The sequence below is a fragment of the Bombus terrestris genome, chromosome 11 (assembly GCF_910591885.1).
Source record: "Bombus terrestris chromosome 11, iyBomTerr1.2, whole genome shotgun sequence".
Classification (NCBI taxonomy): Eukaryota; Metazoa; Arthropoda; class Insecta; order Hymenoptera; family Apidae; genus Bombus; species Bombus terrestris.
The window spans coordinates 7,896,649-7,922,947 of NC_063279.1; the positions used below are offsets into that span (position 1 = coordinate 7,896,649).

Below are 26,299 nucleotides of genomic sequence, written 5' to 3' on the forward strand. Positions count from 1 at the left end.
AAATAATTAAGATATAAAAAATTATGTGTATGCAAAATGTGTATATTTTTTATAGTTCGATATTAATCAATATTATATATATACATATCTTTTATTAAGTAAAAAAAATTTCAGGATTGAATATCATTCAATAATTCAATATAATCACCAATCGACTATGGATATTTATGCAAACTTGAATTTTTATGAACACTAGAGATTTGTTTCATTTTCTAAATATCATAACAAACATGTTGCTTTGGATATTTTACATTTTTTTTAAATTGTATACATTCCACAATATACTTTTGCGTATAATGTAATTATATTAATTAAAATTTTCCATAAAATCTAATCATCAGAAGTGATTGTAATCCTTTATCTTTTCTTCGTATTTTTCCTTTATTTCCATTTTGTATTCATGAATTCCAATTAAAAACTTTTTTTCATAAGATCTACGAATTTTTAGTTCCTTTAATCCTTTGTGAGAATTATTTTGCAATATAAGAACATGCTCCTATTTCTGTTCTCCATTATCTCCATATATGTACATACATAGGCAAATATAGAAGATAAAAAATTAACTTTAATCAAATATTAATTTAATACTAGAGTGACTAAAGTATAAAAATTATGTTAAGTGTATTACGAATTACATAGTCATTTTGATTCAGTAAATATACATATAGATATAGTTATTGGTATATGTATAATAGTAAGTATGGTAGTAATAAAACATACTTAATAGAGAAAGTAGGAAAGAACTATAATATCCACTATTTGGAAAGAGCGGTACAGAAATAATAAATTAATTTTACTAAAATAAACGTTTGTTTTATTAATATACTTCGTATCAAGATTCTTTAAAGAACTTTCAGTTGTATTCACAAAAAAGGTTAATCACGTGAGACCTACAACACTTTAGTTAACATAAGACTCGGTAGTCGGTACTTAGTACCGGTGAACCAGCGTGCCATACGAAAAGGTTACAGTCTCTGAGCGTTCGGTCGATTCTTGACCGGTGAAAGAAATATAAAAAAAAGAATATGATCTTTCACGGTCGGCATTCGTCCGTGGAAACAAAATATGCTGGAAAAGGAAAGGGGAATAGTTGGACAAGCTGGAAGGGCGAGAGGGGCCGATAAGAGAAATCGAGCTGAACGTGCTACGTGGAATCGTGAAAGTAAAGGCGTATCCCGCTTTACCTATGAGTTGGGATAGGTTACAGGTCGCGGTCAAATACCTGTTGCTCGACTCGTTGTCTACTTATTTTCATCTATTTACTTAAGGTCAGGTTCGGACAGAGAGATATAGTGAAACAGCTATCTTTCAATTTATCTACCGTTATTGATAAGAGTATTTCAAATAACGCGATTGATATCAACTGCTATTGTTGCATACGCGGCTGTCAAACGAAGAAGTGGACCTTGTGAACATGGAGTCTCTTAAGAAGAAGCTGATAGAATGCAATCAGGAACATCTGTTAAAATTTTGGGACCAATTGTCAGATAAGGAGAGAGAGAATCTTTATCAAGATATATCTGAATTAGACCTGGCAGATGTAACATCATACTTTGTCAATGCAGTACATGCATCGAGTAGTATGCAGAATATGTTGGATGACAAGGTGACTCCGATTCCTAAAGAAAATATTGCGTCATTGAAAATCACAGATAAAGAGCAATTAAGAGTATATGAAAAATTGGGACTGCAAGAAATAGCAGATGGAAAAGTAGCTGTATTGTTAATGGCTGGTGGCCAGGGTACTAGGCTAGGTGTATCTTATCCTAAGGGTATGTACAATGTGGGTCTACCTTCTGGAAAATCTCTCTTCCAACTGCAGGCAGAAAGAATACTTCGTTTACAAAATATGGCAAAAAAAGAATGTGGAAAAGATGGAGAAATTAAATGGTACATATGTTTCCTTCATATGAATCAAATATGTGAAAGTTTGTACTTTAAATAAACTAATACTTGCCTTTATTTCTAGGTACATATTAACTAGTGAAGCTACTCATGAAACAACTGTATCTTTCCTACAAAAACATAATTATTTTGATCTGAAAGAAAAGAATGTTAAAGCCTTTAAACAAGGTATGCTTCCATGTTTTACACTGGATGGAAAAATCATTTTGGATAAAAAATATAAAATTTCGAAGGCACCTGATGGAAATGGAGGATTGTATCGAGCTCTAAAGGTGCAAGGAATATTAGATGATATGAAACAACATGGAATTCACAGTGTTCATGTTCATTCGGTTGATAATATCTTGATAAAAGTGGCAGATCCCATTTTTATAGGATACTGCTTATCTTCATGCACTGATTGTGGAGTTAAAGTTATAGAAAAATCTTCTCCGAATGAGTCAGTAGGAGTTGTGTGTAAAGTACGTTTATAAGATATTTCAATCATTTATGACATCATTTTTATTTAATTACTTATCATCTTTATTGTAGGTCGATGGTATCTACAAAGTTGTAGAGTATAGTGAAATTTCAAAAGAGACTGCTGAATTGCGTTCAGATGATGGACAATTAATATATAATGCAGCAAATATATGTAATCACTATTTCACCGTAGATTTTCTGCATGATGTTGCTATAAATCACGAAAAGGAAATGGTACTTCATGCTGCTAAAAAAAAAATTCCGTATATCGACGAAAATGGAAATCGAATTGAACCCAAATCTCCGAATGGTTTTAAAATCGAGAAATTCGTATTTGATGTATTCGAATTCGCGAAACAATTATCAGTTTGGGAAGGAATTCGCGAAGAAGATTTTAGTCCTCTAAAAAATGCGGATTCCGTTGGCCAAGATTGTCCAAGTACTGCGCGAAACGATGTACTTAAAATACATAAAAAGTGGCTGTTAAATGCTGGAGCTACATCTGTAGCAAATGATGTAGAAATATCTCCTCTATTATCTTATGCGGGAGAAAATTTAAATCACATAATGGGGCTATCATTAGAAGGACCGTGTGTATTGGAATAACAAAATTCAATATGTACTGCTTTTGTACCTTTTTACAATACTGTTCTTGTTAAGAGTCTTTAAACTACCATGAGAATGTATTCTGTGATTTAATGATAAAATTTAGCTATAAAAATTGTCGACATTCTTATATAAATTTTATAACAGTAAAATACGAAAGTATTACGTACACATGCATAAGCTTCTATAATAGGAAGAAAACGAAATATATCTTGCGCGCAAGTATGTTCACATATGTAGATATTAAAAAAATCTACAGACTTAATTATTATATTAATTTATCTGAATCATGTAATTATAAAATATGTATCATAAAATTATAAAAATTAATGTAATGTGATGAAAGTGTAACAAAATTCATGTATTTTGGCATTATGCATTTACATCAATTTTGTATGATTGGTACAAATATAATAAAAGAATAGGAGCATAATAGTAATATAAGTTTTATATATTTATATATAATCTATGTAAAAATATAATTTATAAATAAAATTTATATATATTACACGAATTATGGCCTTTCAAATGTCACTTAATATCTGAATTTTGCTGATATGTCTTGCTTATGTATATTCATGATTATTTCGGATCTTTTGGAACATGAAATATTTTATTTAAACAGATATATATATTTAAATACATATATTTTCTTAAATATATAGGATGGGAGTTCAAAATGTAAAATTATTTTGAAAAAGAGTACATAAAAATTATAAATAATTGATACTCTATTATTATTCTTCCCTAACCTAATATGTATACGTATATATATACATACACATAAGCTAGTATTCTCGTCGTTAGTCACATTTGAATTTGAATCGTTTGAAATAACAGTTAAAACTTACAACTAATGCCTCAAAGCGCTAAAAGGTAAAGAAGTTAATATGTTTAAAGTGATTTATGTGTATTAACATGGACGAAATTTTTCAAATTTTACACGAATGTCATTTAAATGATGGCAAGTGTGAAAAAACATCGGATATTAAAGAAACTAATTTCATAGAAGATGTGAAAAGGAATATCGAAAAATTATTCACAGAGGTACAATGTAACATAGGAAGTGTCGAATATGCAAATCTCAACAAAATGTTGGCACTTTGTTATTTAAAGGTATTATATTGATTTTATTTATAATTATGAATAGAATGAATATAATTATTTAATAATATAAAAATTAAGTAATTATTGATTAATAATTTAACAAAGTCACATAAACAATATAGAACTAAGTATTCCTTGATAAATTTATAAATACTGTTTATAGATTGGTAATGAATTTGAAGCTATATTTCATTTAATTGAGTCACATGCAGTGATACTTCGTCAACAAATATTGCATAGAAGTGTGAAAACAGAAATGCGTGAATCAATCTTAAATACACAACAATCTTCTGGACTTAAAGCTTCTTATGTTGGATTTAATATAAATGATACAAATAGAGTTGATAATTTAAAGGCAAAACTTTTTGATCTACCCAAAGGTAAGAAAATAAAATATTTAAATATTATTGAACGTATTAAAGCTGTTATAAATCTTTCTTTTTTATATAGAATGGTATATGATTCAAATCACTGGACAGTATAGGTCTCTAGGAGATATATTTAAACATAATAGAACTGAACCACATGCAATGCATGAAATGCATATTACCATATTGCCAACAGGGACCAAAGAAACAGAACCCTTCTGTATAACATTACCAAAACCAAAGTTAGATTCTTCGTATGATATCTGTTATGAAATTCAGAAATTACTTTCTAATAATAGGTCTGAATTAGAAGCTACTTATGCGAATAATGAATTATATTGGAAAATGAGAGAAAGGCAAAATATAAGTATGAAGGTATTTATATAATAAACATAATTTTGGTAAATTTAGTAATTTTTCTCTATACAAATGTATATATCTGTGCCTACATATATGTAGACTGCTGTTCAAGCATTAGAGTATAGATGGTTACGAGAGTGGAGAATCTTATTTATAGCAGATCCAATAAATAAACAGGACATAGTAGCAGCTACTGTACAAATGATTGATAAACTAATATCTGATAACAAAAACTCGTAAGTAAAGAATAAATTAATAATTAAACAATTTTTTGACATACATGTATTTAATTGTATTATGCATTATAGAAAAAAGATAACAAAAAGATCTAAGTGGTTGTTAAGAAAAGTAGCATTATCAGCATGTTTTCTCACAAGAGAAGAAATAGCACGTGCGGTAAAATATATACTTCCTGATTATAATAAGCTGGCAGATAACATAATACTATCCATATTTGGGAAACTACCTTGTATAGAAGAATTAAAAAATGCAATTAGAAAAACATTAATTTTAGTCATTGATGAAGTAAGTTTGGAGCATGACTCTTGTAAAATGTAAAATAAAGTTCGTGATTTGGTATATGTTATATAACATTTTACAGCATATGGATTATATACCATTTGAATCTATGGAAATTTTAAAATGTCACCCTGTTACTCGTTTTCCATCATTGCACATTGCATATGCTTTATTTAAAGAGCATGAAAGTACAATGGAGAATGGCTGTAAAATAATTTATACAAAAAATGATATGGGTACATGTATAGTCAATCCTTCTGGTAACTTGGCTAAAATGGAAAAACGTATGAGGTTGTTCATTGAATATTGGTTACCAGATTGGAAAAGTTGGTATAATGTTGAGCCACAAGAAGGAATTTTTGAAGATGCACTAGTTAACCGTGATATATTAATGTAATGTTTATTTTAAATATCATCTTATCTTTTTAACTTTCATAATTTATTATTTTTCATAGGTATAATGGTCATGGCAATGGAATACAATACTTGCCAGGAGAACGCATAGAAAGACTCAGAGTAAGATCAATTGTTTTATTATTTGGTTGTAGTAGTGTAAAATTACTTACAGTAGGAGGACGTTATCCACCATATGGAGTCCCAAATCAGTATTTAATAGCTAGCAGGTAAAAATAAATTTTTTTATAACTTTAGTTATTTATGTATTACTTGGTATTATATATTATATTGTTAGCCCTTGTGTGCTTGGTATGTTGTGGGAAGTTACGGACGCTGATACTGATAAAATGACAACGAATTTCATTAGTAATTGGATTCCATCTCCATCAAATAGACCATGGACTGATGTTGACATTAATATGTGGTGTGCGGGTACACTAAGTTAGTATAAAAAATTATAAAGTATCTTGTTAATTTTTTTATTTTTTAAGTTTATGATTTTATAATTTATTTTTTTCTTAATTTTTCATAATTAGAATTTCTAAAAAATTGTAAAAGCTCCCAAAATGTGTCTACAGAATCTGAAATGTTGAGAGCAGTAGCAAAATCTAAAGACATCTGTTCTCAATATATGACCGCGGCTGCAATAGTAGTACGAGGACTACCGGTAAAGCTCATTTAAATTGTAGATATAAAAAACGATACAAACAAATATATACTAAACATCAATTTATATGTAATTAAAAAAGCTAGTAAAAATTTTATTTATAAAATGTTTCGTAGTTTGGTCGTTCATTATACTGTGTATTTTTAAAGTACTGTTCTTGGTCACATGATTATTTGCGGTTCCGGTACAGAACTGGAAATGTTCTTGTGAGGTAAAACTTGACCCCCATTGATATATAACTCATCCTTAACAATTACATCTTCACCAAGTACTGTAGTACCTTCCATCCGCACCCAACGTCCGACAACGCTTCTCCAGCCAACAATGCACCTATGATGACATCACTTTGCATTATAAGCACACACAAATACACTATCTATATACATTATAAATTGCTTTAACATTTACCCATCCAACCATGCGTGCTCTTTTATTACAGCTGCTTTAAGAATAGTGCTTCTTTTAATGCAACAGCCATCAGATAAAATAACACCAGGGCCAATTGTAACATTTGGTCCTATCCTACAATCTTTCCCAATCTTTGCTGTTTCATCTATTAACACATTTCCTACTACTCCTGGACCAGAATATAATTTTTCTGGAGATTTTTGTCTTAGAGATGTCAGGTACATGCTCATTCCTTTGAGAAAATCTTTTGGTTGCCCAACATCCATCCAAAATCCTGTTAGTTCCATTGCATATAATTCTCCATCCCGAGCCATATGCGGGAAAATTTCTTTTTCTATACTTGTAGGTTTCAATTCTATTCTTTTTAAGACACTTGGATTAAAAATGTACATGCCTATAAGATTACAGTAATTAATACCAAACATTAAGAAACTAATATATTTGAATTCAGTGTTAAAAATATAATACCTGCATTAATTTTATTAGAAATAAATTCCTGTGGCTTTTCTACAAAGCTTTCTATTTTTCCATCATCTTCATAGACTACTACACCATATTTTGATGGTTCTTCTACTTTAGTTACAATTATGGTACCCTCTCTACCATGATTTTTATGAAACTCCAAAAGTTGCATAAATGGAAAATCACAAATGATATCAGAATTTAAAACAAAAAATGGTTCATCTCCTGCACACAACAGATCATGTACCAGCGCGAGAGGGCCTGCAGTGCCAAGTGGTTCTGGTTCATGTGAAAAGATCAAATGTACTCCTAACTTTTTAACTTCTTCGCTCAAATCTCTTTCCATCTCCTCTGCACGATAAGAGACTGCTAGTATTACCTCTGTCACATTTGTTGCTACCTAAATGTAATTTTGCAATCAATTTATAAAAAGTTAAAGTATCACAGAGATATCGCAACATACCAGAGCTTCTATTTGATGTAGAAGCATTGGTTTATTAGCAAATTCAACCAATGGTTTCGGCCGACTTAATGTAAGAGGTCTCAATCTGGTTCCATAGCCACCAACAAGTATTACAGCTCTCATTGTTCCTAGCTTCTTTCTTTTACGTTGCATCACTCATCAATAATCCTAATTAAAATGTGTTCATAGTAAAACACATTTGGAAGCAGATTTTATTCTGAAAAGATATTAAAAATGAAGATTAAAAATGTATATATTCTTTAATTGTACACAGAATTATGTATGAAGATAAATATTTAAATGAAATATATCCAGTTTGATTAAAAAAAACTGTATTTGTAATATATCTTTATTCACTAATTGATTAATAATATAATAAAATGTATAAAAATGTAACTAAAAATAAAATGTACTAAAAATTTAATTATGCGTTTGCAAAGTATTTGTTATACACAAATACATTTTTTTTCGTAGAAGTAAAAAGAATATTAATGAAAGGTATACCTCATGCCTACATATCGATACGAGCAAAGGCAGAAAACAATCATTACTGATGAATATTGCCACGTAGGATTGAAACACCACGTAGACGTATGTACATAGCGACACACGTATGCGATAAGAATACACACATAATTTTTAATACTAATATAATCAAATGCTATTAATCGATTTATATTTTACATTTACGATATTACTCTTATCAGAATTTCTATCATTCATATTGGCTTAACTTCTTTTTCAATTAACATTACACTACGTAATGCTTATCATCCGTAATAAACTACAATAGCGCCATTACTATCACTTATTTGTCACTTGTACACGTAATATTTGTACAAATACACTTTACTTGGCGAGTTCATTTTTTGAATATTTTTTATTGAATCTGTTTCACATAAACTTTTTTAAGAATTTTTAAAATCTTCATTTTTTAAAAGTACGGAAGAGTTAAAATCGTTATAATTGTTGTAAAAGCGAAAAACACTTAATTACTTTTAATTTGTGGAAATATAATTAAATAATTTTAATTGATATTTTTATCCTTGAAATCAATTTTTAATACAGATTAGTAACAAAAAATAATATCGTATCAAATACGTTTCTTGTTGCGGATAATTATTGTTGAATTATTTGAGTGTTAAAACTTGAACGAATTACATTTAAAGAAGACGAAAATCGACGCGAATTAAACAAATTTTTCATTTCATTTGGTTTTTAATACACAAAATTAAGAATGAATAAACCAGCGAAAGACAACCGCATCTAAATCCCTTACGTATAGTATATTATTCTATGCGCTTGCGCCAAAGTAAATATTTTTTATATAGAAACAGAATAAAAACAGATAATTGTATTATGACTATTTATGACTGATTTTTATTTGTTTTGTTATAAATTTCAACAAGAAGATTGATAAAAAAATAAGTGTGCAATATTACGCAAAGACATTACTCGTCTATTCCCTGTTTACTACATCCTAATATTTTTTGCTATTGCGACTTTTTTTAAATGTAGGTATAAACATGCAGTAAGATAGTAATCTTATTTAGCAATTTGAACAATTAATCTCTGTTGAAATATTTATATATGAATAGAAGTTATTTATTAGATATAAATGAACATTTGATACATAAGTATAAGAATTAAATACGAGCACAATTTCATTCGATATTTTGGTGTATATAAGTGGGGGGTGAATTTTCAATAGAAGTATAGAGGCGTAAATTGGTTAGAAAGAAATCGTCGAACGGAACGACCACCAGGTTTCGAGAAGAGTCGCCGATTGTAAATGAGAGTTGAAACGGGCGCGAATGATTGACGGTATAGCCGCAAGATGGCGTAATACATGCGACGCTGCTTTTGACGTTCGTGTATGAGTTTTTTTTTGGTTCCTTCTACTTTGAAAACGGCAGGAAGCAAAAATTGTTAGTTCGGTGTTTAGTCTTCGCTAGTCTGACTGAGGATGTGGTGGAAAGAGTTGAGTACGATAGGAGATATTCAACGGAATAGGATTTCGATTTCGAGTACATAGTACGCGAGACACACGAGGTCCCGCGATTGGCCAGTTTATGAGACGACGATGGCTCCGTGAGGAGAGAACATGGCTGCGACGCAAGCCGAGAGCCAACAAAACGATGTGAAGCTGAACGAGTCCGTGAAATGTGCACAGAAACGTCCGCAAGTCGGTGGGAATAGTGCAAGTGTTAATACGAAGCAGCAGCTGGATCCAGAGCCGGGTGATAAAGTGTCCCGGGGCGCGGCCCAGCTGCTTAAATATGTGAATCGCGGCGGGGACACGGGTTTCGAGATGAGTCAATACCGCGAGGACATTGGTGGACACACTGCCGGTGAAGTCAAATCACCAAGGGAGGCTGGACAAGCTCCTCAAGAATCTATCGGCAAACAAGAGCCTCTCGATACGCCCGGGCATCCAAACCATCCCGGACATCCGTTCACCTCGAACGTAATACGCGATTATCCGGAGGAGTATACCAACAAATCAAACGAATTTCCCTCCAAATCATTGACCGATTATCCAGCGAAGCAGGTACCAGAGTACATGGGAAAGCATGGAGACTTTTCAGGGAAACAGTTGGATTATCATGGTAAACACTTAATACATGAAAGTGAAAGAGTTCATCGGGTCGAAATGGAAGAGCATTATGCAGCTTCCAAGATTGAATCACGATTGGCATATGTAGGGGCTACGCCAACCAGTTTTCCGGGTCAACCAAGGTTTTTATCAGGGCAAAGTATATCACAAGCTACTGGTCCAACACCAACGTTAAATCAGTTACTCCAAGCATCTACTCCTGTTCACCGTTTTCATGGAAATTATCCTGGAATGGGGCCAGAGCCTTATCAACAACCATGGCCCATCCAACGACCCCCAGTTGTCCCTCCGGTTTATCCACAACCTGGCCAACGTCCTCCACAGACGGTAAGTATAACAACCTACATCTATCTATAACTGTGTATAAAGTACATTTTATGTTTTCGTTACTTTTGTAGCTATAAATTGTCATTTGTAATAATTTATGTACATCTTATTCTTTATAAAATTATTATTAATTCTTGTTTTAATAATCGAATAATTAAATATATTGTAAAATACATAGGGGTCACCAAGATTGCATGCAGGACCTGGAGGACCAAGTTCCCCAACTCCTATGCCATATCAACAATATACACAACGTTATTCTTCTCCTACAAGACCTCATGCACCATACAGCCACCATCAGGTATTTATAATAATGATTACAAAGTTTATTCAATAAAATAGTTACTCTTATTAATTAACTTTTTATATTTTTTTAGCTAAACTCATATACTACGCAAACTAGCCATCCTTCCAGTTTATACACAGAACAGAGAGGTTGGAATCAAGGTGGACCACCAAATCCACCACCACCTTCAGCCAATCAGACCAATCCTTCCAGCCAATCACCACAGCGTGCTCTTTCTCAATCCCCAGCACCACCACCTTCTGCATCTCCACAACCACAGTCAACTAGCCAATCTCAAGTAAGTTATACAAATAACAAAAACCTTTTTATATTTTTGATGTAATAATATGATGTAATAATATAAGAATTTCTATTGGCTGTACATGTAAACAAGAATATCAAACTTTGTCCTTTGTCTTAATGTATTAGCAAAAAAGTATCTTATTTGCATCTAAAATTATTTTAAAAAATTGCAAAGTATCAAGGTAAACAGTTGAAAGTAAGAAAATGAACTTTTTGATCAGTATATTTTTAGTTGTATGTATGGATATGTGATTTATAATAAATTCTGTTTCTGTTTACAGAGTTTCCATAACTTACAGCAACGATCAACAACACCAAATACTCAAGGAATAGATTCAGGGGTGAGTACAATTAAATTTCGCAACAATATATATATATATATATATAAGTATTCAAAAAAGTACCTTGATAACGTGTCTCAAAATTATCCAAGGTTATCAATAACCATAACGTATCGTATAAGATTCTCTTTTAAAAATATTCAAATAACTCAGAAGAAAAGCAGAAAGGTGCGAAATTCTCAATAAAACGTTTTCATGTTTCGCGATTGAAGCGTCGGACGGTGATTTATTTTGATCTTAATTAGAAAGCACATGCGCGCGTGGATGCACGTGTGTGCACGTGTTATTGTTATTTCATGTTTGTGTTACGATTGGTTCTCGACTTGGGCCACGTTTAAAAACGAACGGTTTAACAATAAAAGCATCAGTGGCTCTTACGTGGTCGGTCAAGATAACTGGCATTGCAAAGCGAATTCTAATTTCACGTTGCATAAAGTGCCATTTGATCTTGGATACAGTGGACGGGAGTACTTCAATACTTCTCTCGTGAAAAGAGCAAGCATGAGTGAGCGAAAGGGAGACCTCTCGAGTATGGGTTGCCTATCTGTAGGAGGGGCAGGGTGTGGAAAGTGGGGATGGAGAATAAGCGACTTGTAGAGTTCGATTAGGGCGCGAGTTGCGCGGCCGCTGGAGCCCCAGATATTAGTGACTTCCCCTTCCCGCCTTCTCCCTCTTCCTCTTTCCTTCCTTCTCTCTCTCTCTCTCTCCCTCCCTCCCTCCTTCCCTCTCTCTCGCTCGCTCGCTCGCTCGCTCGCTTGCTCTTTCCCACTGTGTTCGTCTCGCTATCCCTTTTCAAACATATACGCTCGCATGTATGTGTAAACACGTATATCCCTCTTTGTCCTATATCGAGTCTCTCACTTCTTTCAATATAGATGAGCGGTCTAGTGGGAGAAGCATGAGTGTTACACAGGTTACCTGAGTATAGAGAAGCAAGCGAGAGCGAGTGTGTGATTCGCTCGAATCGCTGGGGAGGGGGGGGGGGACTGTGTATCTGAGGTAGTTCTCCCCACCACTTCTGACGTTTTATATCGTTCAGCTATATTCGGTTCGTTAGATCATGCAACTGTCACTCTGCGACATGCTATCGAACTTCTCGTATTCCCATGACGCGACTGAAAACCGGCGAATATATTTTAAACGTCCAATATAGTTTCTTTTAAACGGTATTAAATAGAACTCTCTGTTTACATACAACTTTATGTCTCTATTCGATAAGTGTAAAATCTCGTTTATTTACTGAAAAATCGGTGTTAGAACAAATTTTGTTATTTACTAATTTTATTAGATTAAATTTAGTAGATCGATCATGTTTTCTCTTCTGTTTTAAAAATCGGTTGAATTTTAGTTGAGAATTATCATCGTTTAACCTATTCCCTCGCGATGTTATGGCATCGACGAATAAAAATATTATTACATAATATCGTTAATATTATCATTCATTATTTCTTTTCATTTTATAAGATTAAACGCATAGTTCGTATTAATTAAAATCGTAATCATATTGAATACGCGTATTAAATGTATAAAAATAATGTAGACAGAACTAAATTCTCGAAAGCTAAAAAGTTTCAACAATGGTTGTTTAAATTGCAATAATTAAGTCATTTAAAGGATACAATTAATAACGCGTATTGATTGATATAACCTAAAACATATAAAAATATTTTAATGAGAACAAAGATTTTTGAATATTATTATAAATGATTGGATTTGCATAGAATTTATTTAGTTGGAAAAGCGTTTGTTTCTCGTGTAGTTTGACTTTATACGTTTTCTTTCTCGCGTACTCTCTCGGGGTTTTTGGAGCACACGGGTACTCTTCGCCGAGGAGCTACGGAAATAACCGATGGTTGCCGAACGCTTGCCGCGCCACGAAAGAACGCCCTCCAACGAGCAGCTAGACGCGAAATCTGTAAACCGAAGTCACGGAACACTCGATAAAAAGAATCACGTTTTTAGTTACTCCCGGCCACGTACACGTACGTAGACGATCAACTGTCCGATTCTAACCTGTTAAATACGCGGCCTTCACGATCGTACCGTTTGCCAATTTAGAATTCGATATCGAAGGGTTGTACCCTAACGATACGAAACACTCTGAGAGAGAGACTTATTGACACAACATGCGATGGTCGAACGAAGTACACGGTGAACCAACAGCAGTTCCATAGTCGACAGACGAGAAATTATGCCCGTTCTCGCGTGGTTTTATATCAAACCACCGACTATCTTCACTTACACATGATTGAACCTAGTGTGTCGTTGTTACACGAGATTCCCGTAAAACATGTGAAAATCGTACGGGGAACATACGAGGTCTATGGTGGGTTTTGTCGTAGTGCGCGGGGTAACGCCTCTCCTTCGATTCTCGCGTCATGCCGAGAGTCCTTGTGTCCGACACAGTATATACTATACTTTCCGTGATACATCCGAGGAAGTCTCTAATCGTCTTCTGTACGGATGAACTGTCCACTGCTTGGTAGGTGTAACGATGTACTTTTCTCTTTCTCTTTCTCTCTATGTATCTCCATCTGTCTCACTCGCGTAATTCTTTCTCTTGTACTTATATTTGGTCTGTCTTTCTCTTTTTCTCCTCATCTCTCACTCTGACCTCCCTTCAATCCCCTTCTCTTCTCTTCTCTCTCTTCTAATGCACCCGCGCGCTCTTTCAATGTATCATAGTGACGATCTGTGCGAGGTGTTACGCACACACATACACAGGCGCGCGCGCTCTTCCACATATATGCCAACTGTATACGACGTATGTTATGTACGTATATATAAAATATCGTTGAAACATGCGCGTGTGTATGACGTGTTATGTTGCATCGTACGATTAGTGGCGAGTGGCCGCGTGTGTAGAGTGCATTTCCTAATTTTCTTATGGTTAAAATGTGACAACAAAGAAAGTATACAACATATATAAAAGGAACGTAAATGTTGCGTTCTAAAGAGTGGATTTTTTATTTTACCTTTATTTGTGTGTGTATACCCATGTGTGTTGTGTATGTATATATTTATTTACTTTTTTATTTATGATCTTGCTAACGCAGCTTTCGTGCTGAAGCTAATGAAATGTAATATGAAATAAATTGTTTAAAAAGTTGCAATTATATTCAGGAATAACTTCTATTTACATAATTCTGTTTATGGTTTTTTCTGTATTATAATTATTTTAGTCATTTTATATAGATGATATTAACTGCTATATTCATCTGATATTTCTAAAATTTTATAATTAAGTTCAAAAATTAAATAGAGTTTTAAGCATTAGATGTATTATTATCTTGTTTTAATTATATTTGATACTTTTGTGGAAGCATTGTTTGAATGTAAGAATTTTCTAAGATGTTTTTTTATGTTTTATATTTTAGGAATTATCTGGACAAAATAGTAACGATAGTTCGAATGGACCTGCTTGTCCTGGAACACCAAATTCACAGGGGATGAGACCCACCCCTTCTCCTACAGGATCTACAGGTTCTCGCTCGATGTCCCCTGCTGTTGGTTTGTATATTTCCGGTTCATATTTTACCAAAGTATTACTTTAATTAATTCCTTAGTTTTTTTAATAAAATTTTGTACTCTTGCTTTTTGTAGGTCAACAAAACGTTCAGATGCCTCCACGCCCGTCAAGTAGCCAGTCAGATGGTAGTGGACCTGCACGAATGAGTCACTCTCCTATGACAACTCAAGGTAAATGAAAGATGTAAAATTTTTGTTTATACTTTGTCTTTTATACACATGTGTGCGTGTGTGTATGTATAAAATATAACATATAAACTTATGCTTTTAGGAGCATACCAGCAGCCATTGGGTCCTTCGCCACACATGCATAGCTATAAAATGAATAACACTGGTCCTGGTGTTGTTCAACCAGGACCTGGTTCTACAAGCCTTGGTGGAATAAACCCAATGGGTGGTGGTATGGGATATGCAGCTGGTGGAACGACTGCAGGTCAGCCTGGGGGTTATCATGGGCAAGGTCCCTATCCACCTCCCCGTCCACATGTACAATTTCCACAGGGATATCCATCACCAGCTAATTCACAACCACCACCCAACAATCAGTATCAAGCTTCTAATAGGCCCAATAATTTGGTGCAATATCCTCCATATACAGTAAGTCAAGTGTATTTTTTAAGAAAGTAAGAATTTTATATTATTTACACAAAATCAATGTACTGCCCCTTTTGCAGCATAAAATGGGATTTAATAGTGTACCACCAGGGATGCCACCTAGTCCAGGACCACCTCAGGTTTATGGAGGTAGTGGTACAACAGGTATGGTACCTCCAGGTGCCCCTGGAGTAGCCGTGATTGGTAATATGGGTCCACCGGCAAGTTCAATGGGTCCTCCACCTCCATCCCCTAATCACGTTAGTAGTCAACCACCACCAACCAGCTCAGCTGTACCACATTTGCATACTCCTGCGGCTACACCACCTCTCAATCACGAAGGAAGTCCAATGCCTCCACCAAGTACTACACCCAATTCACATCCCGCTTCAACACCAACACCAACTAGCCATAGTTCTGCAGATCTTACTACTGAAACTTCTAATGATAGTGGCATAACTACCACTGCTTCAGGTATATCCATTTTTCATTTACCGTGTATTTCGTTTTGGGTAATTCACTTAACAGATGGAAGATTAAAAATACTGGTTGATCATATAGGTACATCAGTTATAAATGTTACTTCCACTTCAAGTGGCACTGTTACATCTGTAATAACAACTGGTCCTGATGGTACATCCTTAGATGAAGGTTCTCAACAGTCGACGTTGTCAAACGCATCAGCTGGTTAGTACAAAATGTTAAAAATTCTTTAACATTCATCTTATTTGTGAAAAATGCATAATTTTATTTTAATATAGCTTCTGGAGAAGATCCAACATTTCCACCAAAGGTACGGAAGGATATGATGGGAGGATATCATAGCCATCCAACTACACCACAGAGTACAGTTCCATCACCTGGTGCTGCGAGTATTAACTCCATACACGAAGAATATCCTGATATGAACAGTCCTGGTTGGCCACGTACTCCTGCTAGTCCTGTATGTATTTCGTTTCGTTATATGATTCTTAAGAATCTGACATAATGGTTACTACTTTCGTATGTATATCTGTATCTTTATATTGCATGTTTTAATGTTTTTACATGAAAATTTTAAGAATGATATATGATCAGGGATAATGTGTTTTTATGCTATGGTTTTCTTTGACTTTTCAATATTTTATATATTTTACAGGTATTTAACAGTCATGTGCCTCAAGACCCGTACAGACCTAAGGTTACTGTTTATTCACTATAAGTATTTATCATACTGTTGCACAACATATTATACACACTGAATGTTTTGTACTCTGTTTGATCTAGACATCTTGATATTTGCTTAGCAAATGTAATTATTTGAACTTTCTCTATTTTAATGTTGTATTTTTATAAAAATATCCTTGTACTATTGTTTTATTTTCATTATCAAGCAGTGTGTAACTACCAAAAATTGTTATACAACAGTTATATTTCATACAGACGCGTATTTACATCATAATCTCCAATACTAACTAAGCAAAAATATAAATTTTTGGATAACAAGAAATGACATGTCCTAAGAAAGTTGTAGCTTCTGATTATTCTCTACATCTTTTAATATTTTGAAAACGGTACATTATTTTGCTTTATGTAATTGCATGATATCGCTTTTTTTATTTTACTATCATTTCAAATAGTGTTTTTATAAAACAGTACTTTTTGCATGAAAGATCTATCACTTGTGTCATCACTTATTTTACTCAAAAATATATAATTGTTAATTATTATAAGCAATCAAATGACATTGTAAATTAACAAGTACCTTTAGAAAGAATAGTACATCAAAGTGTTCAAGAAAAATCATGACAATCATTCAGTTCAGTGGAAGTTAACAGGTTTCATAATGATAATTCCAGAAACCAGACAGTTTAGCAAAGCTGTATGAAATGGATGATACAATGGAACGAAGAACATGGTTGGATAAATTAGTTAACTTCATGGAAGAACGAAGAACACCTATTACTAGCTGTCCTACCATCTCCAAGAACCCCCTCGACCTATTTCGGCTATACCTCTACGTGAAAGAGAGGGGGGGCTTCATGGAGGTATGCAAGGTGCAGTGTAGTTCCATCTAGCCCTCGGTGTCTTTACAGTAGTTTTTTTCATAATTCTATGTGTTTTATATTTTTGTTCGTTTCAATATTGTGTATACACGTTTAGATATATGCCAAAAGAAAAAACATCAATGACTCGGCCAAAGCTATCCGAGTTTTTGTTTCTGTTGTTTCTGGCATTTTCAATTACACCGACAGTATTTGTTTATATTTGACGTATACAATTGTAAAATATGCTTTGTTTCTGTGTGCGCTGAAGTGTGCATGATTTATATTATATTTTTTGCTACATAGTATTTTTTCTTTTCTTGTATACTGTTTATAAAATTATGAAGAAAAAAGAAGCTTAACTCGTCTTTTCTTAAAGTAGTCGTTCGACGCGTATGGAAAACGCCCTGATCTACAAACCTTGGTGCTATATGGAATTATTCTAATATTCAGCGAAGAATAAACTTTTAATATCAATGTAATAACGGTAATTCGTTTCGATTGTACTCTTGTCTATTCGTTTCATTTTTCATACTTGCATGATCAGGAATCGAGGTATTTGTATATACAGAAAGAAAGATCGCGTTACTTGATTTCTTTTTAGATTAGCCGCCGTAATATTTTTTCCATATATTTTTTTGTTTTTATTTTGCGTTTTCAAGATGCAGATTTTTGTCTGTTTGGATTCTCTGCTAAAATAAAAAATCGGGCAGACACTGATGAAAAAATTGACTTTAATTTTCTATAGGTGACCAAAAATAAAACGTGGAAAGATATAGCTGGATTATTGGGCATTGGTGCAAGTAGCAGTGCAGCATACACACTAAGGAAACACTATACCAAGCATTTGTTAGCGTATGAATGTCATTTCGACCGTGGAGGTGTCGATCCTCAGCCTATCATAAATCAAGTTGAAGCTGGTTCAAAAAAGAAACCATCAAAAGGAACTGCCTCCGTACCTTCACCAGGTAACTGTTGATAATATTAAAAATTGATAATATTAAAGGCTTTTTATTTTTAATTAATTCAACATTAACTTCGTATCTTTAGGATCTTCCAATTCACAAGATTCCTTCCCTGCTGCTGGATCAAGTAATGCTTCCATGGATGGTTATGGAAGTTATCAGAGTGGTTATACTGGTGGTACACCCGGAGGACCCTCGTCAGAGTATACACCTCCTCCTCCAAGACCACCTAGTCAGAGTAGTGCACCTTCTCCACATCAAGGTAAGAAATTCTTTTCTATTTTTCAATTTCGCTATGTTGAAACATTTTATATTGAATATATAAAATCTTGATAATGAACGATTTGGAAGAGTGTTCGATATAATAAACACTTTACCAAGCATGTGAAAGGAATTGCGGTTGAGAGAATATGTTCTGGTAGGTGGTTTGAACCAGGGCGGGCAGAATAGCACGAATCCGTTCGACGACGGCGTGGGACGCCTTTTTCGCAAGTCGAACGCAACGCCCCACCCTGGTCCGCTACGAGCCTCAGGTACTTCTCTCACCCTTGTCTCCTTTCACAACATACAACTAAACTTATTTTTTCTACGTTTACTTTCAATTTTCTCGCACGACATTTTGCCTTACTATCTTCTCTTTGTTGTTATTTGTAATAACGTTATCCGAATTTTTTTCTTGATATACTTTTGAAACAATCTGATTTTGCATTCAAACAGGTATACAACAAGGCAGTTACCAGAATACAGGTTCCTACCAAAACTACCCTCAAGATCAGTACAATCGGTCGCAAGCAAACACATTGTCACAACAGGGAGAATTTAATCAACCTTACTCACCGCGATCACATTATTCACCTTATGTACCAGACGTTGATAGGTTAGAGATTAAACTCATTTCGAACTATTTATTTAACAAAAGAACGGAGTCTAACTTTCAGGACTCTTACAGAGGATACCCTGGGGGAAATATGCCGCCGAACAATGCTAGCGGACAAGATATATACAATAGATATAGTAGTAGTCAACAGCCAGCAAATTATTCGGCGGGTACACCACCTAATGCAAGAAGTAATAGCTATCCATCTGCGCCTCAAGCACATCCACCTACTGTACCGCAACAAACGGCAACGAGCCAACCTTCTTCACCTTCACAGCCTTCTGCTGCTTCGTCTTATTCTTGCCCTCAAGATTATTATCGACCGGAACAGGTGATATTATATGTTCTATTTTCAATTTTTGTTCTTACATTTTTATTTTTAATTTTCATTTTACCATGGTATATTATAATAAATATTTTTATTATTATTATAAATCGAATTGAATGTTATGGTCAATATTAAAGGGTGGATATGGAGCTCCTGGAGGAACACAGATATACTCAGGTGGTGCGAATGCAAATAAGAATATGCCACCGCCACCGCCAGGTCCAAATCCACCTAGACGTCACCCAGATTTTGCCAAAGACCAACAGTATCCGCAATATAATCAACAACGACCAGCCTACCCAGGTAAATGTATTTTAATATCGAGAGCTAAGCGCATTAAAATATACGAATAAACACGTTACACGAGATATCCTTATTTACAGGATGGCCAAATACAACTAATCAGTACAATAGTAATAGTGGAAATAATAGAGTTCAATATCCATCTCAACCACCACAACCCCAGGTACAGCAACAACAACCACAACCGCAACAACAAACACCACAGTCTGCTTCTTCTACACCTTCGTCAGTACTTCCTAATAGTCAACAGTGGGGTAGCCAGCAACCAAATAGAACCACACCTCAGCCGACATTGAATGCTATAGCTCACGCTCCTCCACCGTGGGATCATCGTTATACGAATCAACCGTCCCCTCTTTATCCTACACCTGGAAATCATCAGGTAATTTATTTTGTAGCTAGTATGTTTATTTCAATTAAATTTCAAACCCCTTTAGTCATCTAATATTATTTTTTTAATCATTTTTTATTTTCTGCTGTTGTTGCATTAATCAGTATTTTTTATTTTTGTTGTATGTCCTTTGTTCATAAATCGATATTGGTTCACAGAATCAGCTTGGTATAAATCCCATGATTAGCCAGCAGCCAACATCGAAAAGAGAAATGACATTCCCTCCCGATAGTGTGGAAGCGATGACACCACTTCTGTACAAACGGCGGAAACTTACACGTGCCGATGTAGCACCGATAGAAGCTTGGCGTATTATGATGGCCTTGAGGTCAGGCTTATTAGCCGAAAGCTGTTGGGCTCTTGATGTATTAAATATCTTACTATTCGATGACTCTTCTGTAAGTTTTATTTGATATATTTTAGTATCTTCATATACAATAATGAATAAACGTAAATACTAAACGATAACGAAATGAATTCTACAGGTAAGTTATTTCGGGCTGGCACACTTACCTGGGCTGTTGGATGTTTTGTTGGAACATTTCTCACGTTCTTTGTCCGATATGTTCGAATCACCAGTAAATGAAGATGATCGAAATTGGAACCAATCAGCAGATGGTCCGGAAGTCGATCTCGGTGCCGTAACACGTCCCATTGATCCTGAAGATCGAACGAAATTACTTTCATCAGCAAATTACACGTTTCTGTCGAGACGTGGTCGTCCAGTAAAAATCGTTCCAAGAGATGACGATTTGTTTGTTCTAGACACAAGGAGATCTTGGGATCATCAAGACTGTGAATCAGAAACTGAACCCTGGCAAGTTGATAATAATACCACTAAGTACATAGTGACGTGTTTTCAATCTGAAATAGGATCAGTACCATTTGCCCGCCTCCTTCGAGACGAGAAACCGCCTTTGCTGCAGAAGGAAGTAGAGTGTACAGACATGAAAGACGAAACCAAAGCAGATTCTGGTACACTCGAAGCATCAGAGTTCTCTCAAAAGACAGCTGAACCTGGGGAGAAACCAAAAGAAACGAATGAGAAGAAACAGCTAGACAAGAAGAAGAAGACAAAAACTTTGAGTGATGTTTTGTCGAGGATTAAGAAAGAACCGGTTGAGATGAACGATCTTACGAGAGAACTATTTGAGAAAAAGAACGACGGGTTCAAGAAAGAGTGTGACACCGAGACAAAGGTGAATAACAATATGGGTGAACACTTTGCAGACATACCGAAACCCGAAGAGGAGGCCGTGCCTACACAAAACGGTTTGAACGACATGACAAGCAACGCCGAGGTGGAGAAAATTGAGATCAAAGTGGAGAACGAGGAACAAGAATCAGTAATGAAAGATGATAATAAGGAGGGACCAAGATTAAACATAAAAGATCCAGCTGGCACGTTAAAAAGAAGACGAATAAGTGACTACGAGGACGAGAGTTACTCGAGGGACGAAGCAAGTTTGTATCTTGTTACAGAGACGCAAGATAACCTGGCTCGACGTTGCGTCTGTTTGTCCACAATTCTAAGGAATCTCACATTTATCCCGGGCAACGAGGCTGAATTCGCCAAGAATGTAACGTTTCTGAGTCTTCTTGGTAAGTTATTGTTACTGCATCACGAACATCCGGTAAGGACGCAGAAAACACGAAACTACGATCGCGAGGAGGACGCAGATTTCGCAGACTCTTGCAGCAGCTTACAAGGAGAGAGCGAGTGGTGGTGGGATTTTTTGCATCACATCAGAGAAAACGTGCTGGTTATGGCAGCAAACATAGCCGGTCACATGGATCTAAGTCAACACCCAGAAGAAATATCTCGACCGGTGTTGGATGGTCTTCTGCATTGGGCGGTGTGTCCTGCTGCTCATGGACAAGATCCTTTCCCCACTGTTGGCCCGAACTCTTCTTTATCACCGCAACGACTAGCACTGGAGGCTTTGTGCAAGCTTTGCGTGACGGAATGCAACGTAGATCTAGTAGTTGCTACACCCCCTTACTCAAGACTTCAGAGACTTTGCTCGGTATTGACCAGGCTACTCTGCCGAAGTGAGGAGCAAGTGTTGCGCGAGTTCGGCGTGAACTTGCTTCACTTTCTATCTGCAGCAGACAGTGGTGTGGCTCGTACAATCGCTTTGCAGACACCTTGCGTGGCCCTATTGGTGGCGTTTATCGAACAGGCAGAATCAAGTGCATTGGGGGTTGCAAATCAACATGGATTGGCTGCACTACGTGATAATCCTGAGTCAATGGGCACCAGTTTGGACATGCTGCGACGTGCTGCTGGTACGCTGCTGAACCTCGCCAGGCATCCTGATAACAGAACTCTGTTATTACAGCACGAATCACGATTACTCGCCTTGGTGATGAGTCAAATTTTAGATCAGCAAGTGGCCGCAATCGTTGCTCGTGTATTGTTCCAGTGTTCCAGGGGCACGTAACTTTCTTTTACTAATGGATGGTATATTTTTCTTCATTTTTGTTCTTGGTTGATCCGCGGGTGTTTGTTTGTTTAGCCCCTTTTGTGCAAAAAGTGATGATGATGATCAGTTTTTGTTTCCAAACAAAAGACATGGAGAAAGAGACAGCTTGTAGAGAAAAAAAGCTGCTGTTGCTGCTATTCATTTTAGGGAATATGAGAGCGAGATAGAGAGCGAAAATTTGTTAGAAAGGTAGTTAAATGGAGTGCGAGTGAAATGAAGAATTATATAGAGAGAACAGCGACGAAAAAAAAAGGAAATGCGGGATATAGAGTGTGCAGAGAAGGAACAAAGTGTCGATATAATATATAACGCCATGTGGTTGTAGTTTTATATCGAATAACAAAAAAACCAGAGAAGTAAGAAAGTTAATTATTGGTGTTAGTGAGTTAAGGTATACTGCGACGATATTTGCGTCAACGCACGTCGAGTATACCTTTCCTACTTGATGAATTGGGATAATATCGATAGTGTAAGATATTTCATAGTTAATGAAGAAGAAAGAAAATTTCGCGAGAGGAAGGACTAAACTGTGAACAGAGAAAAACCGAGAAACGGAAATAATGAGAGAACTCGAGGAGATATTAAATGGGGTGTAGTGATAGAGGGACGACAGGGAGGGAGTAAAAAAGAAAAAAATGAAACAAAGATGTTAGAAAGACGAGAGAAATGAAACAAACGTTTAGCAGCATAATAATATATATATAAAAAGAAAAAATGAGACGATTGAAACTAACAAAAAAAGAAATCTGTTTTGACGAACCTAAAATGGTGCGATGTGGAGCGATAATATCGGGTGACGATTATATATATAAATATTAACGATAATATAATGCAAATTTTTATATTTGCATGTTTTGTGCTGTAATTAGCGAGTAATTAAGATATTTTGTAGATAACACACACTTCCATTGAATCTTATTTCGAATTGCGCCGCGCCGTGTGATGATGATTACACAAAGGAAAAAATGAAATAATGAAAGATGATGCAACTCGGCGCGAACGCCCACGGTGGTCTCCCTTGCAGACAAAAAAGAAAATATGAGAGAAAAGCAGGCCACCGAGAGTCTCGACTTTAGAAGCACAGGCAGAACTAGAACTGAAGAAAGACATTGCTAGAAAAGAGAGAAAGTGAAGGACTGAGAGGGCGAGAGCATGGGTAAAGAAAGACCGATTAACGAATGAATGTAAATGAGAGTTAGTTCGTGAAAGAATGAACGAAAGCACGAATGATAGAAGAGAAACAAAACACAAAAAAAATAAAAATAAAAAAAGAAGTTGAGAGAAGCGTTGAAAAATAGCGTGTGATCATTTTGCTGTTAGGAAAAAGAGAGAGAGAGAACTATTGTTTGAATGAGACATGGATGACAACCTATGTATGCGTGTGTGTATGAGTTGATAAAAAGGATGAAAAAAGAAACAAAGGGAAAGAACAAATAAGAAATTAGAAAAATATAGATGGAGACGAGACAATTTAAATCGATTCGTTTTTTGAATACGTGTGCATGTAAAGTACGACAGGAAGAAGAAAATCGAAGGACTAGATTGCGCGCGATTTCATACATCTCTTCGCGTGCTTGTAATCCTCGTGTGCATCAAGGAAAAGTTTGTATGTTGTATAATGACAGTAAGAGCGCGAATGACTGTTTTGGTTGTATGCACGAAGGATGGGGGTGCTGGTAGAAAAAGGGGTGGGGAATAGTGTCTGTCAAAACAAAAAATTGCTGTATACACATTGTATATGTACATATATACAAATATATATAATTATATATATTTATATGTATAACTATATATATAATAATTATATGTATATATATAAGCTTACACATAAAAAGAACGGATAAAGATCGAGAGCAAAATATTAAACGATAGACAAGTGGCAGCTTAACATATTTGCGTACCTTACAGAGAATGCTATCCCACTCTGATGGAAATTATCGAGATAGTATTTCACACATTATTTTTTCCTTTTTTTTTTTTGAGTGCTTTGTTTTATTTTTTATTTCTAATTCATTCTATTTTGTTTTTTTTTTGCACTTTTCTACTTTGCAAAGTAGAGGAAAATTCTTTGAAGAAACAATATTTATGCGGTTTTTCTGTTTTTTTTTTCTTTTTTGGGATAAACGTACGTATAATTAAATGCCGTTGTGACCAAATTTCAACACGTACTAAGTGATAAAGGAAGGAATCGAAGAAAAACAACATTGTAGTAATAATAACATCTTCGGAAAAAAGAAAAGATACGAAGTGTAAGACTGAAAGTGAGTGAAAGGGAGCGAATGATAGAGGGAGGGAGGGAGACGGAGAGAGAAAGTTTTCAATAATGTACCGAAACGAAATATATCCGGAAAAGGGTAAGAAACATAGAATTTTCGGATCTAAGCTCTCGATCGTACCATTCAAGTGATTCCGATGGGACGTATTTATAATCATGAAACTTTTATGCTTTTCAAAGCGCATGTTATTGTAAACAGAGAGAAAAACTAACAAGTACTATTCCCCCCATTGTCAGCTTTTTGCACATATTTCGACGGTTCTTGCATATACATTTATCTAATGTAACGGAAAGAAAAAAACGAGAAAAAACCATTCTCATTTTTAATGTCCGCCGAAATGAACGACAACTTACATTCGATTTCATCGTCGCACACCTTCTATGTCGGTACTTCCTTTTCTCATTTCGTAGAAACGGATTTCATACATAAAAATGAACGGTGTTTCGGTTCTCATAAGGGTAGCATGTGTAAAATAAAAGAAAACAAAAACGGGATAAATGAAAACGATTTAGATTCGACTTTGTTTGAGGAATAAACAAGTGAGGAGAAAGGAGGAAAAAAGGAGAATAGAAGAAGAATAACGATGATGAGGTAAACACATTAAAACAGAACACTTTCCCTAATCCCAGCTTCTCCCTGACCCCAAAGTATCCTACTCTATAGATATCTAAATACGTGTAGTTCTTAAATTATTTACTTTAGTTCGAGTGGAGATGCCTGTAAGTGTAATTTACTAAGACTTTTTGTAAATAAATTATGAAATAAACTAGACGTACTTTATCCAAATGACTATAATATGTAGATATGTCTGACTCTCTGATATACGAAACCGTGATCTATGGGAACTAACGATGAGAGTATGAAAATATGTATGTATATGATTATCTTAAATTTCGCGATATTACATAGAAAATTTCTAAACTATATGAA

The 26,299-nt window shown here is 35.0% G+C and overlaps 4 protein-coding genes across 8 annotated transcripts; 3 read left to right on the plus strand and 1 right to left on the minus strand.

Moving 5' to 3' along the window:
* The first annotated feature begins 685 nt into the window (after positions 1–685).
* LOC100642344 (UDP-N-acetylhexosamine pyrophosphorylase) lies at positions 686–3,994 on the plus strand. The gene is made up of 3 exons (XM_003399009.4): positions 686–1,890; positions 1,970–2,366; positions 2,437–3,994. The coding sequence occupies exons 1-3, from the start codon at positions 1,415–1,417 to the stop codon at positions 2,971–2,973; spliced, it is 1,410 nt and encodes a 469-aa protein (XP_003399057.2). The 5' UTR covers positions 686–1,414; the 3' UTR covers positions 2,974–3,994.
* On the plus strand, positions 3,880–6,496 carry LOC100652250 (separin). Its single transcript, XM_003399007.4, has 9 exons — positions 3,880–4,089; positions 4,244–4,460; positions 4,531–4,823; positions 4,908–5,044; positions 5,117–5,333; positions 5,410–5,720; positions 5,783–5,950; positions 6,019–6,164; positions 6,260–6,496. The coding sequence occupies exons 1-9, from the start codon at positions 3,880–3,882 to the stop codon at positions 6,403–6,405; spliced, it is 1,845 nt and encodes a 614-aa protein (XP_003399055.2). The 3' UTR covers positions 6,406–6,496.
* On the minus strand, positions 6,438–8,997 carry LOC100642223 (mannose-1-phosphate guanyltransferase beta). Its single transcript, XM_003399008.4, has 5 exons — positions 8,228–8,997; positions 7,724–7,940; positions 7,267–7,660; positions 6,799–7,192; positions 6,438–6,720 (listed from the first exon to the last, which is right to left on the minus strand). The coding sequence occupies exons 2-5, from the start codon at positions 7,874–7,876 to the stop codon at positions 6,552–6,554; spliced, it is 1,110 nt and encodes a 369-aa protein (XP_003399056.1). The 5' UTR covers positions 7,877–7,940; positions 8,228–8,997; the 3' UTR covers positions 6,438–6,551.
* Positions 8,998–9,545: 548 nt separating this feature from the next.
* On the plus strand, positions 9,546–26,149 carry LOC100651892 (trithorax group protein osa). 5 transcript variants are annotated; one of them, XR_007225641.1, is made up of 22 exons: positions 9,546–10,667; positions 10,846–10,968; positions 11,045–11,251; positions 11,538–11,597; positions 14,975–15,107; positions 15,201–15,296; positions 15,397–15,722; positions 15,800–16,193; positions 16,281–16,406; positions 16,481–16,662; positions 16,858–16,899; positions 17,558–17,755; positions 18,492–18,711; positions 18,794–18,970; positions 19,131–19,241; positions 19,426–19,585; positions 19,658–19,916; positions 20,051–20,216; positions 20,297–20,598; positions 20,766–21,005; positions 21,093–23,886; positions 23,986–26,149. XR_007225641.1 is itself a non-coding variant. In XM_012313853.3 (22 exons), exons 1-22 carry the CDS (start codon positions 9,828–9,830, stop codon positions 23,049–23,051), a joined length of 6,225 nt encoding a protein of 2,074 aa, XP_012169243.2. In that variant the 5' UTR covers positions 9,546–9,827; the 3' UTR covers positions 23,052–26,149. The 5 variants fall into 5 exon arrangements, 4 of the variants coding, with proteins under 4 accessions (XP_012169243.2, XP_012169240.2, XP_012169242.2 ...); XM_012313853.3 differs by having other exon boundaries at positions 9,546–10,332; positions 10,429–10,667; positions 21,093–26,149; XM_012313850.3 differs by having other exon boundaries at positions 21,093–26,149.
* The last annotated feature ends 150 nt before the right edge of the window (positions 26,150–26,299 follow it).

Bases quoted from the DNA above. Each gene is read 5' to 3' on its own strand.
- LOC100642344 (XM_003399009.4), top strand. From the start codon at position 1,415: ATGGAGTCTCTTAAGAAGAAGCTGATAGAATGCAATCAGGAACATCTG. The intron at 1,891-1,969 runs GTACATATGTTT...CTTTATTTCTAG, and splicing joins AAAGATGGAGAAATTAAATG to GTACATATTAACTAGTGAAG. The intron at 2,367-2,436 runs GTACGTTTATAA...TCTTTATTGTAG, and splicing joins CAGTAGGAGTTGTGTGTAAA to GTCGATGGTATCTACAAAGT.
- LOC100652250 (XM_003399007.4), top strand. From the start codon at position 3,880: ATGTGTATTAACATGGACGAAATTTTTCAAATTTTACACGAATGTCAT. The intron at 4,824-4,907 runs GTATTTATATAA...ACATATATGTAG, and splicing joins GGCAAAATATAAGTATGAAG to ACTGCTGTTCAAGCATTAGA. The intron at 5,951-6,018 runs GTAAAAATAAAT...TTATATTGTTAG, and splicing joins CAGTATTTAATAGCTAGCAG to CCCTTGTGTGCTTGGTATGT.
- LOC100642223 (XM_003399008.4), bottom strand. From the start codon at position 7,876: ATGCAACGTAAAAGAAAGAAGCTAGGAACAATGAGAGCTGTAATACTT. The intron at 7,661-7,723 runs GTATGTTGCGAT...AATTACATTTAG, and splicing joins TACATCAAATAGAAGCTCTG to GTAGCAACAAATGTGACAGA. The intron at 7,193-7,266 runs GTATTATATTTT...GTAATCTTATAG, and splicing joins TTCTAATAAAATTAATGCAG to GCATGTACATTTTTAATCCA.
- LOC100651892 (XM_012313850.3), top strand. From the start codon at position 9,828: ATGGCTGCGACGCAAGCCGAGAGCCAACAAAACGATGTGAAGCTGAAC. The intron at 11,252-11,537 runs GTAAGTTATACA...TTCTGTTTACAG, and splicing joins AGTCAACTAGCCAATCTCAA to AGTTTCCATAACTTACAGCA. The intron at 18,971-19,130 runs GTAAGAAATTCT...ATGTTCTGGTAG, and splicing joins TGCACCTTCTCCACATCAAG to GTGGTTTGAACCAGGGCGGG.